Genomic DNA, 15,802 nt, shown 5'->3' with positions numbered 1-15,802 from the left:
GGAATGAGGACTTAACTTTCAGTAATAACAGTACAACAGTAAAACTTGGATTCTGACCCCAATTCTGCTACCTTCCTTAGACAGTTTAGCTAATTTCTTTATGTCTCAGTTTTATCTTTAACATGGGAATAATAATACTGAACTCACAGTGCTGCAGAGTTAAATGAGATAATGGTCACCAGTGATAGACACAGTGTTCCTCAGAGCCCTAGGACTTCAGGAAGAATCATACATGGAAATAAAACATAAGATGTTAGAAGCAGAGACTACTAAAAATGTGTGAAAAGCACAGATTTATGAACTGTGATTAACACAGTCATTAGTACACACAAAGTGTTCCAAAATGGTTATAATTTTTATTATTACCACAAAGAAGATACACCTAATGCAAGGAGTTCAGGTAAAGCTTTCCAGGAAAGTTGATTCCTAAGGTATAACCTAAAGGATGGAAAGGAGTTAGCAGGAGAAGAGAAGGAGTAAAGAGGTACCTGAAGAGTGTGCAAAAAGGACTACAGATATGAAGGAGCAGGAAAGAAGACAAAAGCAACTCAACAAAGAAAAATGGCTTCCTCATCTTCCCAACCACCACAGGCTAACCAGGTGTCAAATGTTAACACTGACATCAAAGAGATTTTCATGCCTGGAGGGACACAGTAAGAAAGTTGACTAAGCCACTCCGTGAAGCTGGGTCACCCTTAGTTAACATGTTAATGTTTTTCTATTTAGAAATAGAATTATTTGTTCTTTTCTGTCAAGACCAGGACATTACAAAGGCTATGCTGACAAAAAACATGGTCCGTCCTTTGCTGTGCTAACAGGTGAGAACAGCTAGATCAAAAGAAAAGTAGACTAATTTTTTTAAATGGTTCTAAAGCATGAACTTTTTAATCATTCAAAGCTGTGAGCCTCTTGGCCCCAAATAAAGAACAGTACTGATCTAAAGAAATTTGGTGTACAAATGCACATTTAGTGCAGCCATCATTTTAAGTTTTGCTTATAAAAGCTTTGATTAGCATTGCTTCTACATTCCAAATTCAAACACTGTAGCTAACCTAATTTGGGCTTTAAGCATCAGCATGAAGACATCTGTACTTCTTAGTAACTCATTATCATTAGTCCTACTTAGATGGAAAGCTACTTTACTTGGAACACTGCCTGTAGTTCACTGCCCTTGATATAAGAACAGGAAAATTCTTCACCATTTGAAACTCCCAGAATATATCAATTTGCCTTTGGGTTCCTAATCAAATCAACTTTGCTTCTATAAATGTATAAAATATTTATAGCCTATTAATGAGGATAATTTAGGATTAAAATGCCCTCTCTTCAAAATGGTAACCAAATTTGACATTTCTCTTCCATCTTTTATAATACTAAAAATTTCATACCCGGAATTAAGAACTATAAGCCTGTTAACAGCCAATATAAGAATACTGTCAAAGAACATTAAAAGAGTAGAAGTAAAAACAAATACTCCTTTATAACACACAACTCCATAAAACTTCAGCTCAAATGATAAAAATAATAAGGTAATCTTATGAAATAACCTCCTTTGTTTTGTGATCAACAAACTTTAATAACAGGGTTTAAACCAGAATTCTAAAACATACAGTATATTTTCTCCTAAACATACAGTTAACTGATATATTTGTACCAATGCCTACTATAACTTGGATTCACATTTCTCATTAAAATTTTTTTTAATCTATTTCAACACTGAATGCTCTCAAAAAATATATATAAATTAGCAGTCTTCAATCTGGGATATGCATGCTTTGGGGATATATAACAACTTTCTAAGAGACATGCAGGCTTGGATAGTTTCAAAAGAATCAAATCCTAAAGAAGAACACCTCCACTGGGGCACCTCCTTTCACATGGCTCTTCACCAATTTTACAAATGAAAAGCAAGCTTCCCACCCATCCAGAATCTCATTATGGCAAAATGTGTCAAGGTGTAGAAACACCCAGAACATCAAATAAGGGCAGTTCAACACATTGGCATCTTGGTTGAGAGAGTGAATGAGTCTAATAAGACAACACTGCCTTTTGTAATTTACATGGTTCAAATTGTTTGCTTTCACCAAAAATCAAAAGTGTACTGAAGGAGTGCTTGCCTAATAGATCATTAAAACAATGTTTGATGAAGATCTGTATGTGATTTGGGGCTATAAATTAGAAGGACTTTAAACAACCAGTAAAACCACTGTAACACAATTCCCACCACTTCCATCTTCTTATCTATGTAAATAACAGCATTTGTACCAATAAATAAATACATACATACATAAAAAATAAAACTACCACATAAAATCCAGATACAACTGATGCTAAATGCTGTCTCATTTAGCAATAAGTAATATTAATCCAAGGAAATCTGAATTAGTTTTTTTAAAAATAGTCCCATCCATCTCATTAAGAAAAAAATTCACAGTGAATATTTTTACTTTTAATAAATATTTATAAAAACATATATCACTTTTTTACTAATAGTGATAATAATAAAGTCACTTCAAAAGACCTTATTTCATTGTCTAATACTATACCCTCTTGCCACATGTGGCTATGAGAACTTATCACATGGCTAGTCCAAATTGAAATGTGTGTTAGGTATAAAATAACCAATTTTGAAGACTTGTAAGAAAATGAGGATGTAGAATACCTCATTAAAATTTTTAATTTTTATTACATGTTGGAATAGTCTTTTCACTGTATCAGGTTACAAAGTATTATTCCAATTAATTTCATCTGTTTCTATTTTTTTAATGGGACTACTCAAAAATATAAAATTATGTACATACTTCACCTTAGAACCTTGTAGTCTAATGATATAAAAAACCAATTTTAAATGTACATGTTTTTGTTGCAGAGAAGTATGACAGGAATATCAATTCAAGACTCTTAAGCATAAAAGTAAACAATAACATTTAAAAAACCTCTGTCATTGGCTTATTAGCATTCAAAATATCTGGCAGATTTGTATTCACAAAATGTTGTAGTTTTGTCCCCAGTCAAGTGCTAGGATTAAGTAGCTGGAAAAAGATATTATTTACACTAATTTCCTCAGCTAAAATTTCCATTCTTCTCCATAGTGGCCTGGTTTTCAGGCTTCCTAAGTTTGCAAATGTAATCTTATGTTTCTCTCCATATACTCTGCAAACTTAATCTTATGTTTTTCCCCACATATGGCTATTAAAAATTTGTCAAATACTGAAAGAAAAGCACACTACCTGGACAAGCACACTGCAGCAGAGCTATCGATTTGCCTCCAGGAGCAGCACACAGATCCAGAACCTTCTCCCCATCCCTTAATTCCAGAGCCAGTACTGGGAGAAGAGAAGCAGCATTTAGAAGATAGTATGTTTTCAGGTTTCCAATTTGGTGTCTTTCTGAAGGCAGTCGGTCCGGGGTTCTGCTAAGGTAACACTTCATTGATTTAGGATAGTAGGGTATAGATCTTGGAAAGAGTGTGTGATAGCCCTTCAAATGTAAATCCTTTTCCAGTTTAAAAGGATAATTGAAGCGGTTAAACAGGACAGCATATTGCCACCATGATGGAGATGTCAGTACATCCCTAGGAATAGAAAAAGAAAATAAAGGAATATCAATATTATATACACCAATACAATTTTATATGATTAATCAGATAAATGTGGTCCTAGTTTTGCATTTCACTTACATGTATGTGATTTTTCAGGAACAGGATCAGTATTGCTGACTTTTCCTTTTGTCCCATGAGGCTCTGATATGGCTCAATCCAGCACTGTTATGATCCTGTCTCTATTTTAAAAATTGACATTTTGTTCACCATGGCTTTTTTAAAATTAAGTTTGATCATAAATTCTGCATCAGAGAGGTATGGCCCAGACTAGGCTCAGCCTAGCCCATCCCTGCAGAGTATCTCGCCAAAAAAAACATGGCCTGACTTTACTCTAAATCTGTCAAAATGGATTTTTGTCCATCACTCTTTGTACAAGGAACTGTTTTTCTTAGAGACAAAATTTAAAACCAGAGATTATTAATATTGGAGGGAAAAGTGCCATCATAAAAGGGTGTTAGAGGGAATGAGTGTTTTTCTCTGATGAAGACAAAAGGCATGGGAAGCTAACTACAGTGAGCTCTACAGTTATGGAGTTAATGAGGCGATGAGTGGCTCAGATGATACAAAAGGAAGGATGATTTAAAAACCACTTAGGGATTGATGGTGCCGGCTTTCCCCCCAGCAGCTTTACCTTCCTAAATTTGTATTTGGCCCAACAGTTAGATCTCTTGACAATCACAAGTTCACATCAACTGACAGATGATACAGCAGGAAATATTTAATTTATTTACTAGCTGACCTTTCTAGCTGAGTTATTTGGGAGCCTCATTAACCATGGTCAATTAAATAAATTCCAGCTGCTACTCAACCTGGAGTCGCCTCAGTGAGAAATGGCTGGATTGAAATGTAACACCTGTGACTGGAAGTGTGCCATGTGAATTCCAATTTAGGGCTAATATGTGCAACTATTCTCTCCTTTCACTGTCTCTTACTATGTGAATGGTATGTCACAGGAGCCTGGCGTCTCCATTTCAGCTATTTTGGAGGATGATAACCTCTTTTTCAGAAAGAAGTCTGAAAACTTAAGTGTGTGTCAAGAGTCTGTAAAAAAGACTGTTGAGCTCTACCCACAGTTTCTGATTCAGCAGATCTACGGTGGGACCTGAAATTTGCATTTTTCTCAGGTTTTCAGGTGATGCTAATGATGCTGATCCCCAGGACCACACTTTGGGGACCATTGCTTTAAAGTGGCCCCCAGGTGAAAATTTCAAATGCCAGTGTTGTAAATCCTATGGCAATTCATCCCAATCTTACCCTACAAACTGGTTGAAAATCTACCGTGTTGTGAGTTATGAGTAACAGAGAATTGGTCGGAAACATACGTGAATTAGATACATTGGATTGGCTTGTGCCCACCCCTTAGCTAACAAAAGACAGGACACTTTCAATTGGTTAATATCAGACAGGGTAAATCTCTATTCATTCTTCTTTTTTCCTTCGGAATTTTCAAAGCTTTATTCTTGAATGTTTATACTTTCAGATGAACTTTAGAATTAAAATTCAGTTAAAAATAATTTATAAAATATTTGTGTATCTAAATAGATATGGTAACCTTGACTAGGATATTATTAATAAAAGCATTAAACTTGGAAAGAATTAATATCTTTATTGTATTCAGTCTTTCCAACCCTGACTACAATGTTTGTTTCTCCATCTATTCACATTTTCTTTCCTATCCCTTAGCAAAGGTCATTAATCCTGCCTATTTCCTTTTCAGCATATTGTTGAAGAGGATTATTAGTTTAGGAACACTATTGATTTTTGTATAAACATGTTAAATCTTGAAGAATGAGTCAAAAGTACCCACAGGAAGAAATGAGAAAGTTAGTTCTTGGGTAAAGCCAATAGCACATGTACAGGTGAATGAGTATGAGGAAGAACAGTCCATTTGGGAAGTTAGTAGTCTGGTGTGGCACATGGCAGAAGATTACATGGACCAACAAAAAGTGCTAGAATTACAGGCATCACCAAGCCTGTGTCCCAGGCTGGCTTTAAAGCCTAACAGGAGTGATTCCCAAAGTGTGAGACTCTAGCAGTATGCCAGGGGAAGGGGCAGAGAATTTCCACCCCACAACTCTCCCAGTACAAGTGACCCTGACCTCCCTGAAGCAGACCTATTGCCTCTAAGGATGGGAACAGCTTGCCTTACCCTGCCCATAGAACCAGCGGCAACAGACCAACTCACTGAAGGTACTGCTAAGGCTGCTCAGGCTGGTGCTCCCTAGTCCTGAGAAAGCAAAGCTGTGTCTCACAGCTCTCTCTGCACATACAGGCCACTGCCCTCCATGCCCCTCCCCACAACACACACACCACCCTCCTGTGCCTGCACTGGGTGGGCTGCTGAAAGGGCAGTGGCTACTGAGTCCAAAGCAGTGATAGATGGGCAAATAGCCCAGCAGGCAGAAGAAGGTGTATCTATTAGAAGACTCAAGAAGACAGTGGCCAGGAGGTACTCTAGGACTTCTCCAAAGATTCAGGATTAGTCTGAAGCTGCTCCATTTACTGGTCTTCAAGGCCAGAAGTGCAAGTACATAGTAGCCATCAGAACTGGGACCCACAAGGTCAGTGACTTGTAAATATTTTACTAGTACATCACTGATATCATTTTGAAAAAAACTATGTACCCTCCAATATATTTTAAGTCAACATCAAAATGTTCATCATATGTTCAAGGAAGCAATTTCCAGCATACTGTAAAAACTGACATTCTTAAAATACAAATCATTTTTTTAAATGTACTCTGTAGAATCTAAATATCAGAGTGGTTTTGATACCATCATTATCCATATAAAAATTTGTGAACTGACTCTTAACCGATGAAAATTTTACTGTTCCTTTTCTTCTTTTATTTACATTCTACTTGATATAACTTTATCCTATTTTTGTGCTTGATATCTTTTTTTTATTACCCTATCATACTTCTCTGGCCTCCACCCAAACACATACACACACGTGTATATACTAAATTTGTTTTTCCTGTAGTCTTAAATCTCTAAGTGTTAAAATGGTAACTTACAGATTCAGTGACCAATATCAGTACAAAATTAACCGAAACAACTTATAAATTTGATTTGATACTTAACTAAACATAAAAAGACTGATAAGAAATGGATCTCTTGGCCAGGCACAGTGGCTCATGCCTGTAATCCTAGCAAGCACTCTGGGATGTCAAAGCAAGAGGACTGTTTGAGGCCAGGAGTTTGAGACCAGCCTGAGTGAGACACCCATCTCTACAAAAATTGGCCGGGTGACTGTGCAAACCTGTAATCCCAGCTACTCGGGAGGCTGAGGCAGGAAGATCACTCGGGAGGCCCAGGAGTTTGAGGTTGCAGTAACATATGATCACACTATTACAGTTTAGCCCAGACAACAGAGCAAAACTCTGTCTCAGGAAAACAAAAACAAAATGTATCTTTTAGTGAGTTTTTGTTTCCATATATCCATGGATGAATATTATTTCTAACTATAATAAGCCAGGGCTCAACATCAATTTTATACCTATTTTGTGTATTTATAAGAGCTGAGAAAAATCTTCATGAAAATAAGTGGATGAGAATTAAATATATTTTGTTATAATCATGTCACCCACTTCTTTGATTCCTGAGTTATATCCACAAATCACTTATAGTGACTTATCATCAAAAATATTTTAAATGAATTATCAGCTGACAACTGAATTGGGGCTCCTTTACTTTTATTGAAAGCAAAACTTGGAAACCACCTGACTTGCCACAGAATTTGTTAGTTATTCATCATTCACTTTATAAGCCTTTACACTGACATTCCAAGTCTCTAACCCTGGGAGGTTCTGACACCCTCAAAGAATGCAGTATAGAAGTTAGGATGGTGAAAGTGTGCTTTTCTTTTTAAAGAGAGTCGGGAAAAATTGGAGAAAGATAGGTTGGAAATGGAGAATAAGTATTCCCTTAGGTAGAGAGGGGAGCAGAGTTGATACACATACATGAAAGAGCATATATGAAAGCAGAGGATCTAGAAGTTGTTTGCTGTAACTTGCCTATGCCTGAATTTTTCTTGTGAAGTCTTTCTGCATCTTACTTCATTGTTGTTCCTACTTCCAACATGCTAAGTCTATGCTAAGTCTGGATTGTCTTGTTGTCAACACTCATTCGTTCTCCGTGTATCGACTATTATGTTAGGTACATCTATTTACTGATGATGATATAAAATTAGCTTATATTAAATTTCTAAGAAACAAAGGATAAATATTAATTAAAATAGACTAAGAGGCAAATATTAACTAAAAATGGACAGATGGTACACAGAAGTAACTGAACTTTGAGAAATAATCAGTGAAGTTACACTAATGCATCATAGAATATGTCACTCTGCCTGTTTACGTACTTCCCCAACTCATTTATATGGGAAACTTATTTTTCTCTGTCTCCTTGGTTAAGTGCCTGAGGCTTAAAGCCCCTGAGTAAATTAACAGAATCTGAGTTTGATTCAAGTATGTCTGGACTAATTACTATTTTAACAAAGTTAAAGCATTAAAAAATTAAAATCTTGTTAAAATCTTGAAAAATTACATAATGTGGATGTTTATTATTTGATAGAATGATTTGCATTCAACTTTTTTTTTATTCTCTTCTCCTATGATTCTATTCCCTATGCTACCTTCCTCTCTAGTGATGAGGATTAAAAAGCTCCTATGATCTAGAAATTGCTAAACACAATTGATATAACCCTATAGATTACAAAACCAATTTAATACATTGACTGCCATACTAGAAAAAAATTTTTTTCCCCTTGGGGCCATGGTGCTTGATTATGAAAATAGAATAAAATTTCCAAAACAAAAACAATCCTAATTAAATGAAAAATTTATTTTTTAATTGTTCTCTGTGAGTTATATGCAATTAAATTGTCAGTATGAATTGTAACAATAAGAGCATCGATAAGATTTTCATGAACCAACTGCAGGGTTTTGTCCAGGGGAGCACCCATCATGTAACATGTATGCTATAGTGTGGCAGCCCATGAGTTGCCTGCACACCACACGGCTGTCAACGTAAAGAGACATGTTGAGTTTCATATGCTTGATGAGGTCCTGGGCTCAAAACTAGCATGAGTTAAACACAACTCACATGGCAGTTAATGTGCTAAATTTCCATGGCTTAAAAAAATAGAAATCCTTGTTTGAACAGTAGAAACTACCCACTTGCTGGGAAAATATTTCTCTTTGCCTATTTGTGGCTATGAGGTGAATGTGAATATATTGCTCTAGTATACAGAGTTAAGTATACCTGTAAACAAAGGAACAACTAGCTGTTTTCTTTCAGTGAACTCAAATGTTTGCCAATGAAACATTTTTCCTTTACCGTCTAACCCGCTGCAAAAGTATGTTTCTTCACCACTTAGAAGCTTATAAGGCCTAGTAGAGTATCTGGTTCAAAACCACAAATAGAAGCAAAGCTCTCCGCCCCCAACCCCCCAAACAGAAATTCTTATTTTAGTGCTATTATTATCCACTAGAGGGTGCTCATTCAACCATTTTAAAAGTCTGGTTTAGAAATGAATAAATCAATTCTTGGAAATGCACCAAAGTATGTTTTTGAGCCATTGTATTTTTATTCTTCAGAGAGTCTAATGAAGAGCTGATGGCCCCCTACTCAATTCTGGCAATGTTTCTTCCTTGTCTCTCACAGAAGGGCCATTTATGTCCAGATTTGTTGTCTACAATACCTCAGATAGGAAGTCGTGAGTGAAGATTTGTTTCTGCTGGAAACATCAAAAGACTAAAAATATTGAACATATGGAGGAGTTGCTCATATTATGAAATCTGTGCACACACTTCCAAGGCTGTGACTCCAGACCCTTCCCAGCACCACAGATGGTAGAGGAAAAGGCATGGTCTTTTAAGGCACAGGCCTGGATTTCCACAACTGTAAGATACCTAGCAATTGTTCTAACCTCTAACTTCGAAAGGGGCTAAACGTTACTACTTCATGGGTATTGCACAGATTAAGGTTGAAAACGTGTGTAAAGACAATATATGGGACAAAATAGGAATCTAGATACTAGTTCATTTCTCTCTTCCCTAACCACCCCCTCTTTATTCCCTTCACAGATTATGATGATACTATCTGGTTATATAATGTTTTCTCCTCTCTGTATGTAAACTCTGGGTCAGTGAGGAGAATATTCAAATTAAATTTAAAAAAAAAAGTGTTACAGATAGGCCAGACATAAATGTTTAATATTTGTTTTGCTTTCTATACAGTGAATGCAAAATTTCCAAAGTTCACAGATTTCCAGTTAATTTACTTCTCCCGCATATATGTGAAGTCTGGATACATATAGTCCACCTTTGCATCCTCAGTGCTTAGTAGAATACCTGGTACATAAACACTGCCTAAAATGTGAAAAAGTAGAAGACTTGCCCAAGTCTTAAGGTGCTGGTTTTTTAAGATCCTCCCTTGTCACGAAAGAGAAAAAGCAAGTTAGTAAATTATGACAATACCACCTTAAAAGAATTATAACAGCTGTATTAACAAAATACAGTAGAAACACAAAGGACAGAACTAATTTTGCCAAAGGGCATATAAGAAGGTCTGATGAAGAAAAAGTGGTTAATAATAGTAACAAACATAATGCTAACACATATCAAGGGCTTACTATATGTCAAACAATATTCCAAGCACTTTTTATATATACATAAGTATACATATAAATTTATTTTATCTTCTTAAGTGATTATAAAAGAGATACTATTTTTTCCCATTTAACAGATAAGGACAAAGAGACACAGAGATGTTCAGTAACTTATCTGGGTCATGTGCTACAAGATGCACAAGATGTGGGACTGGAAAATACACTCTTAATCACTATACAGAGGGAGAATGGAAAAGGGCATTCCTGGTAGAAAGCATATCCAGTCCCAAAGGCATGAAGGAGCCTCCATAGTTGTCATAAGTTTTTAGTTCAAAAGTCATACTACAGATTGCAGGGGAGAAAAAGAGTTTTGTACTCAAGGAGTGATCCAATGGAATATGGCAGCAATGAGAAGCAGCATGACAGCATGGGGAAGACAAATTCCCACAGCTTTTCTAAGTGTCATCTGTGCATCCTTGGGCAAGTTCCTTAATCTGTGTCTCAGCTTTCCTATCTGTAAATGGAAATAATAACTACCTCGGAGGGTTGTACCAAGGACTGTTATTATTTACAATATTAGAACATTGCCTGGCACATAGTGCCGGAAAACTGGTTGCCAAAATAAGCAAACAGATAAATACTAAATGTGAGAGACCAAGGCTGTTGCAATATGCCAGATAATAGATGATGAAGGCCTAACTAAATAGCAACAGTAGAGATAAAAAAAGCGATCCAAACTAAAAATTGCTCAGGTAGAAGCAACATCATTTGGTGGAGGCAGGATAGTGGTGTGTGGTAGCACACAGGGAGTCCCCAAGATAACTTTTACTTCTCACACCAATTACAAGTTCAGAGGTCTCCAAGACCATGCTCAAGTTTGATTTTTCACGAAGACACGCAGAACTCACTGAAAGCTATTATATTTACAGTTATAGTCATGGTTTATTAGAGTAAAAGCATATAGACTTAAATCAGCCATGGATAGAGACTCATGATGCTGAGTCCACAAAAATTCAAAGCATGAAGATTCTAGTTGTCCTCTCTAGTAGAATAATGGACAAGGCTAACTTTTCCAGGCAATGATGTATGACAGAATGCACAGCAATACCGCTAACCAGGGATACTCATTAACGTCTTGGTGCTCAGTTTTTACTGAGGCTTGGTCACATAGACATGATTGCCTAAACAAGCTGACTTTCAGTCTCCAGTCTCTCTGGAAGTTGAGCTGATTATCTGTGGCCCACAGCCCGCACCATAAATCACATTGTTAGATTATCACCTGTGTCCCAAGACCCCAGATAAAGATACTCTTATCAGGAAGGACACTACAAGGGCTCAGAGATGAGGGCAAATGCTAGACCTATGTTTGAGTAAGGTTTGTTCTTTACTCTAAAGGTAGTGAAGGTGGTAGAGGAGAAAGGAGGAAACCATATTGATAGTAATATCTTCAATTGAGATAAAATATGCAAGTAGCAAAGGCAACATAGGTTTGGAAGGGAAAAATAATATTAATAATTTATGTCTGTCTGAGCACACTAAATAGAAAAATAATTTGTTATAGAGTATGAGTAGCCAGATTACTATAATGTATGGAAAAAATATCTCTTGAAATATATATAAATATTTTTTCTAAATCACATCCCAGGCATGAGAGGCAATACAGAAGAAGAGTTAGCTGTGGAAGTTCTAGAGTCAGAGAACCTAGGCACAAGTTCCAGGTCTGCTACTTACTAGCTGAGTGAACTTGGGCAAGTTACTTTAACTCTGTGCTGTATCAGGTGAAAAACAGGAAACAAACTTCACAGGTTTGTTCTAAGGATCATGCAAGTTAGTACTGCCTGGCACATAAGCATGAGATGAGTGTTTTAATTATTTGTATATTCTATTTGAGTACCTTTGCCTATTGAAAGTCTCATACATTTATTACATATTTTATTATTCAGTCATTCTTCATTGTGATAAAATATATTCATTCTAAAATATGGTTTTGAAATAAAAACTACAACTATAAACTGTTTCCATATTACAGTATTTATGAGTTTCTAAAACAGCTTAGCTGTCCTAAAATTATCTTGGAACTGTTAGGTTTTAGTCTGAAACTGTCGGTTTTTGGCACCTTCATGGCCGAAGAATAACCAGACATGCCAAAGTTAGGCAAACATGAAAATGAGGTTTATTGAGGAGAAAAAGATAGGATTATAGGGCAAAAAGCATGACATAGGTTTACAGAGCATGATGCATAAGTCACAGATGACAGCCAGATCCACTGTCACAGCAGGATAAGCAAAAGGATATGTAAAGAGAGAGGCTGGCTATGGTCTGGGTCCTATTTTATAGTGTCCAGATAGGGACCTCCCTTGTGGTTCAGAGGTCACCATGGAACCACTTTGATTAGAAAGTTGGGAGCCACATGACCTGAGCCTTAATTATGCATGTGGGTTCTAGGTCACTTTCCAGACTTTATGGTACCCATGTGGCTTAACCCCTAGGCTAGAGTCCTCTGCATTCTTTTGCAGCTGGCATGCCAAGTTCTCATTAGCAGATTTGTAGGGTATTTCCTCCTCCCCCAGATATGGAGAATTAGGGTGGTGCAGGACCAAGATAGGGGCAACAGCACCCACTTTTGTCCCTAGGAGACCCAGAATCCCTCACTACCTAACAGAACCATCTCAGACTTTATGATTTTTATTAGCCAAGACTTAATCTCTTTATTTTAAAAAATGCTTAAAGCTGTCCTTTATAAAGAAGAAATTTTTATTGAGTTGATCCAAGAAGAGAATAAGAAAACCATATGAAAAATTGTCATCTGGACCAAGTCCCAGATATTACCTATAGCTATGTAACTACTGTTCCCCTGAGCAAAATGTATAGGGCTTTTGCCCTTAACTTCATGAGCAATGCACCCACTTTCCTCAACCTAGAACAATGGGTTCCTTTTGCAAAGCAACTCCCTACAAGTCACCAAGACCTGGTTTCTCCTCAGGCCTTTGCTGGCACCTCAGGCTTTGTTAAATAAGCCAAGGCCTACTTCTATTATTAAATATAATAAATACTTACAAATTAGCAATTTACATCCTTGTAACCACACCCTTCCATTCTCCCCCCAAGACTGCATGAAAAATGGACATGGGGACTATCTTGCTCTTTGTATTCCAGGAGACATTATATACTGTGTCAGGCACTAAGTGTCAAGAACCCATACAGCAACATTCTGACCAACAGCAAAATTCATCAAATATATAAAACAAATTTCCCACTTCCATGCATTAAATGTTTGTTTTTATAATACATTTAAAGAACTTATGCGTGTACATATGTGTGTATGTGTTCAAAATACAGCCAGCCATAGACAGGAAATATGGTTAGCAAATAAAGTATGACTTTAGCTAAAATAAAGGAGTGCTGGCTTTAAAGATTTTTTGTATTATCATGTAAATTTCAGAAACTAGTCAAATATCTCAAAAGTTTAAAGATTTTTCTGTTACAGTATAATTCATTCTGTCAAACTGCTGGGAATTCCTGTTTCAAGGATGAAAGCAATTATTCAAGGCAAGGGAATAAATATTTTTGCTATCATTACAAAGTTATCTTTCTTCCCTTTTCCTCATTCTATGATTCAATATATTTAACTATTTCTTAGTTATTCCTTCCTATAGCCTCAGTAGGAAAGAGCAACCGGATTTAGATTCCTTTACTGTTTATTTTCTGGGCCTCTCTCCCCAAAAGGTTTTAGTATAAACTTTACTTTCTCTGTACTATCATAAAGCTTTAAAAGATGAATTATACTAACCTTACTGTATTCCAGGCATCTCCAAGTTCTTTGGAATATTGTTTGTCAAAATGATCCAACACAACTTTGCAAATCTGTTTTGTAAGCTTCCCATCTGATTTTCCTTTCAGCTATGATGATAAGAAAATGATGCTGACACACAGATATTATTTACAAATTTACTGAACTTCAACATTAGGACAGTCTTTATTTTTTTAACTATAAGAACACTTTGTTGGAGAATTACTAGTTCTTGAAATAGGAGCAATACCTTACTTGTAATAAAGTTGTATTACGATATGCTGCATACTTATGAAAAAAGAGGGTTTCTCCAAATGAGTATTGTCGAGTGTGAAACAAAAGTTAAGGCAGAATCTAGAGGTGCTAACGAAACTGTGCCAAAAAGGACAAAATTAACTCTAAAAGGTTACTGTAGACATTAACAGCAAGGGAAACTTAGTGAAAGGTATACAGGAACTCTACTCTCTTCCCAACTCTCCTGTAAACCTAAAATTACTCCATATAAAAGTTAATTTAAGAAAAAAACTCACTCCACTTTACTCTTAAAATTTCCTTGCAGTTGTTTCATTTATTCATTCAAGAAAAGTGCATCGAGGGCTTACTACGTAAGACAATGCTGTAAGCTCCTGGGACACAGCAATGACACACAAGACAAATTCCAGCCCTCGAGGAGGTGGAGGAAGTATTGTAAGTCTCCAAGCTAGGCTGAGGGTAGGGTAACCCGGTAACAGAGGGGAGTCCTAAACAGCAAGCGTCAGTGCACTGAGCATTATTCCAGGGCTCGATAGAGAAGCCAAGGAAATCCAGATATCGCGAAGAGGCAGCCAAAGGTGAAGTTCTGCCATCCCGTCCCCCACCCTCACCCCTCGTTCGCACAGAGAAGTATCTGGTTCATTCAGAGGACCCGGCCGGGCCCTAGGCCTCACCCGGGTCAGGATCATCCTGCTTTGAACTTCCAAACTAGAGATCTATTAAGAACTGGCACCAGAAAGCCTACAGGGAACTGAAAGAACAGCTTAACTTCCGGGATTCGCGGGATTCCGCTTCCGTTCTGACATTTCCTGTTCAAATTCTCGCGAGATACTGCTATGGCTGCGATATAAAAATCTCGCCAGAGGCGCAACTCTCGCGAGAGACACACGCGAAGTTACTTCGGGTGCCTGATGGAGGCGGGTATTTCCAAGCCCGCGGAGGCAGGGAGGAAGGCTTTTGTGGATGGGACTGCTGGCTGGAGCTTTGGGTGTCCGCGGCGTGGGCGCTGGCCGGATCTTAGAACTTCATACTTCGTTTTGAACTGTCTCAGTGTATGGGGCTTGACGAAAGAACGAGGCTTTGGGCTATGTTGTATGATTGTTTTAAAATGTTCTCAAACATGGCCGGGCGCTGTGGCTCACGCCTGTAATCCTAGCTCTTGGGAGGCCGAGGCGGGCGGATTGCTCAAGGTCAGGAGTTCAAAACCAGCCTGAGCAAGAGCGAGACCCCGTCTCTACTATAAATAGAAAGAAATTAATTGGCCAACTGATATATATATATAAAATTAGCCGGGCATGGTGGCGCATGCCTGTAGTCCCAGCTACCCGGGAGGCTGAGGCAGAAGGATCACTCGAGCCCAGGAGTTTGAGGTTGCTGTGAGCTAGGCTGACGCCACGGCACTCACTCTAGCCTGGGCAACAAAGTGAGACTCTGTCTCAAAAAAAAAAAAAAAAAAAAAATGTTCTCAAACACGAATCTAGTTACTGAATAATCTACCAAATCTGATGATCCTCCTTGACCCAGATAGTTAGTACTCAAGGATAAAA

General features: G+C 37.3%; 1 protein-coding gene across 1 annotated transcript in view; it reads right to left on the bottom strand.

Annotated features, from left to right (window-relative positions):
- The window catches only part of NSUN3 (NOP2/Sun RNA methyltransferase 3), a 59,894-nt gene extending 44,358 nt beyond the window's left edge, over positions 1-15,536 (bottom strand). Inside the window, exons 1-3 of the mRNA XM_012760985.3 lie at positions 14,930-15,536; positions 14,004-14,113; positions 3,231-3,574 (exon numbers count right to left, since the gene is read on the bottom strand). Of these exons, the coding sequence (XP_012616439.2) occupies positions 3,231-3,574; positions 14,004-14,113; positions 14,930-14,944 (469 nt within the window). The 5' untranslated portion in view covers positions 14,945-15,536. The remainder of the gene's footprint in view (positions 1-3,230; positions 3,575-14,003; positions 14,114-14,929) is intronic.
- Between the last annotated feature and the right edge of the window lie 266 nt (positions 15,537-15,802).

Source organism: Microcebus murinus, chromosome 1 (genome assembly GCF_040939455.1).
Source record: "Microcebus murinus isolate Inina chromosome 1, M.murinus_Inina_mat1.0, whole genome shotgun sequence".
In the NCBI taxonomy this organism is placed as follows: Eukaryota; Metazoa; Chordata; class Mammalia; order Primates; family Cheirogaleidae; genus Microcebus; species Microcebus murinus.
The sequence above is the reverse complement of the archived record's forward strand: the minus strand, read 5'-3'. Positions and strand labels throughout refer to the sequence as shown.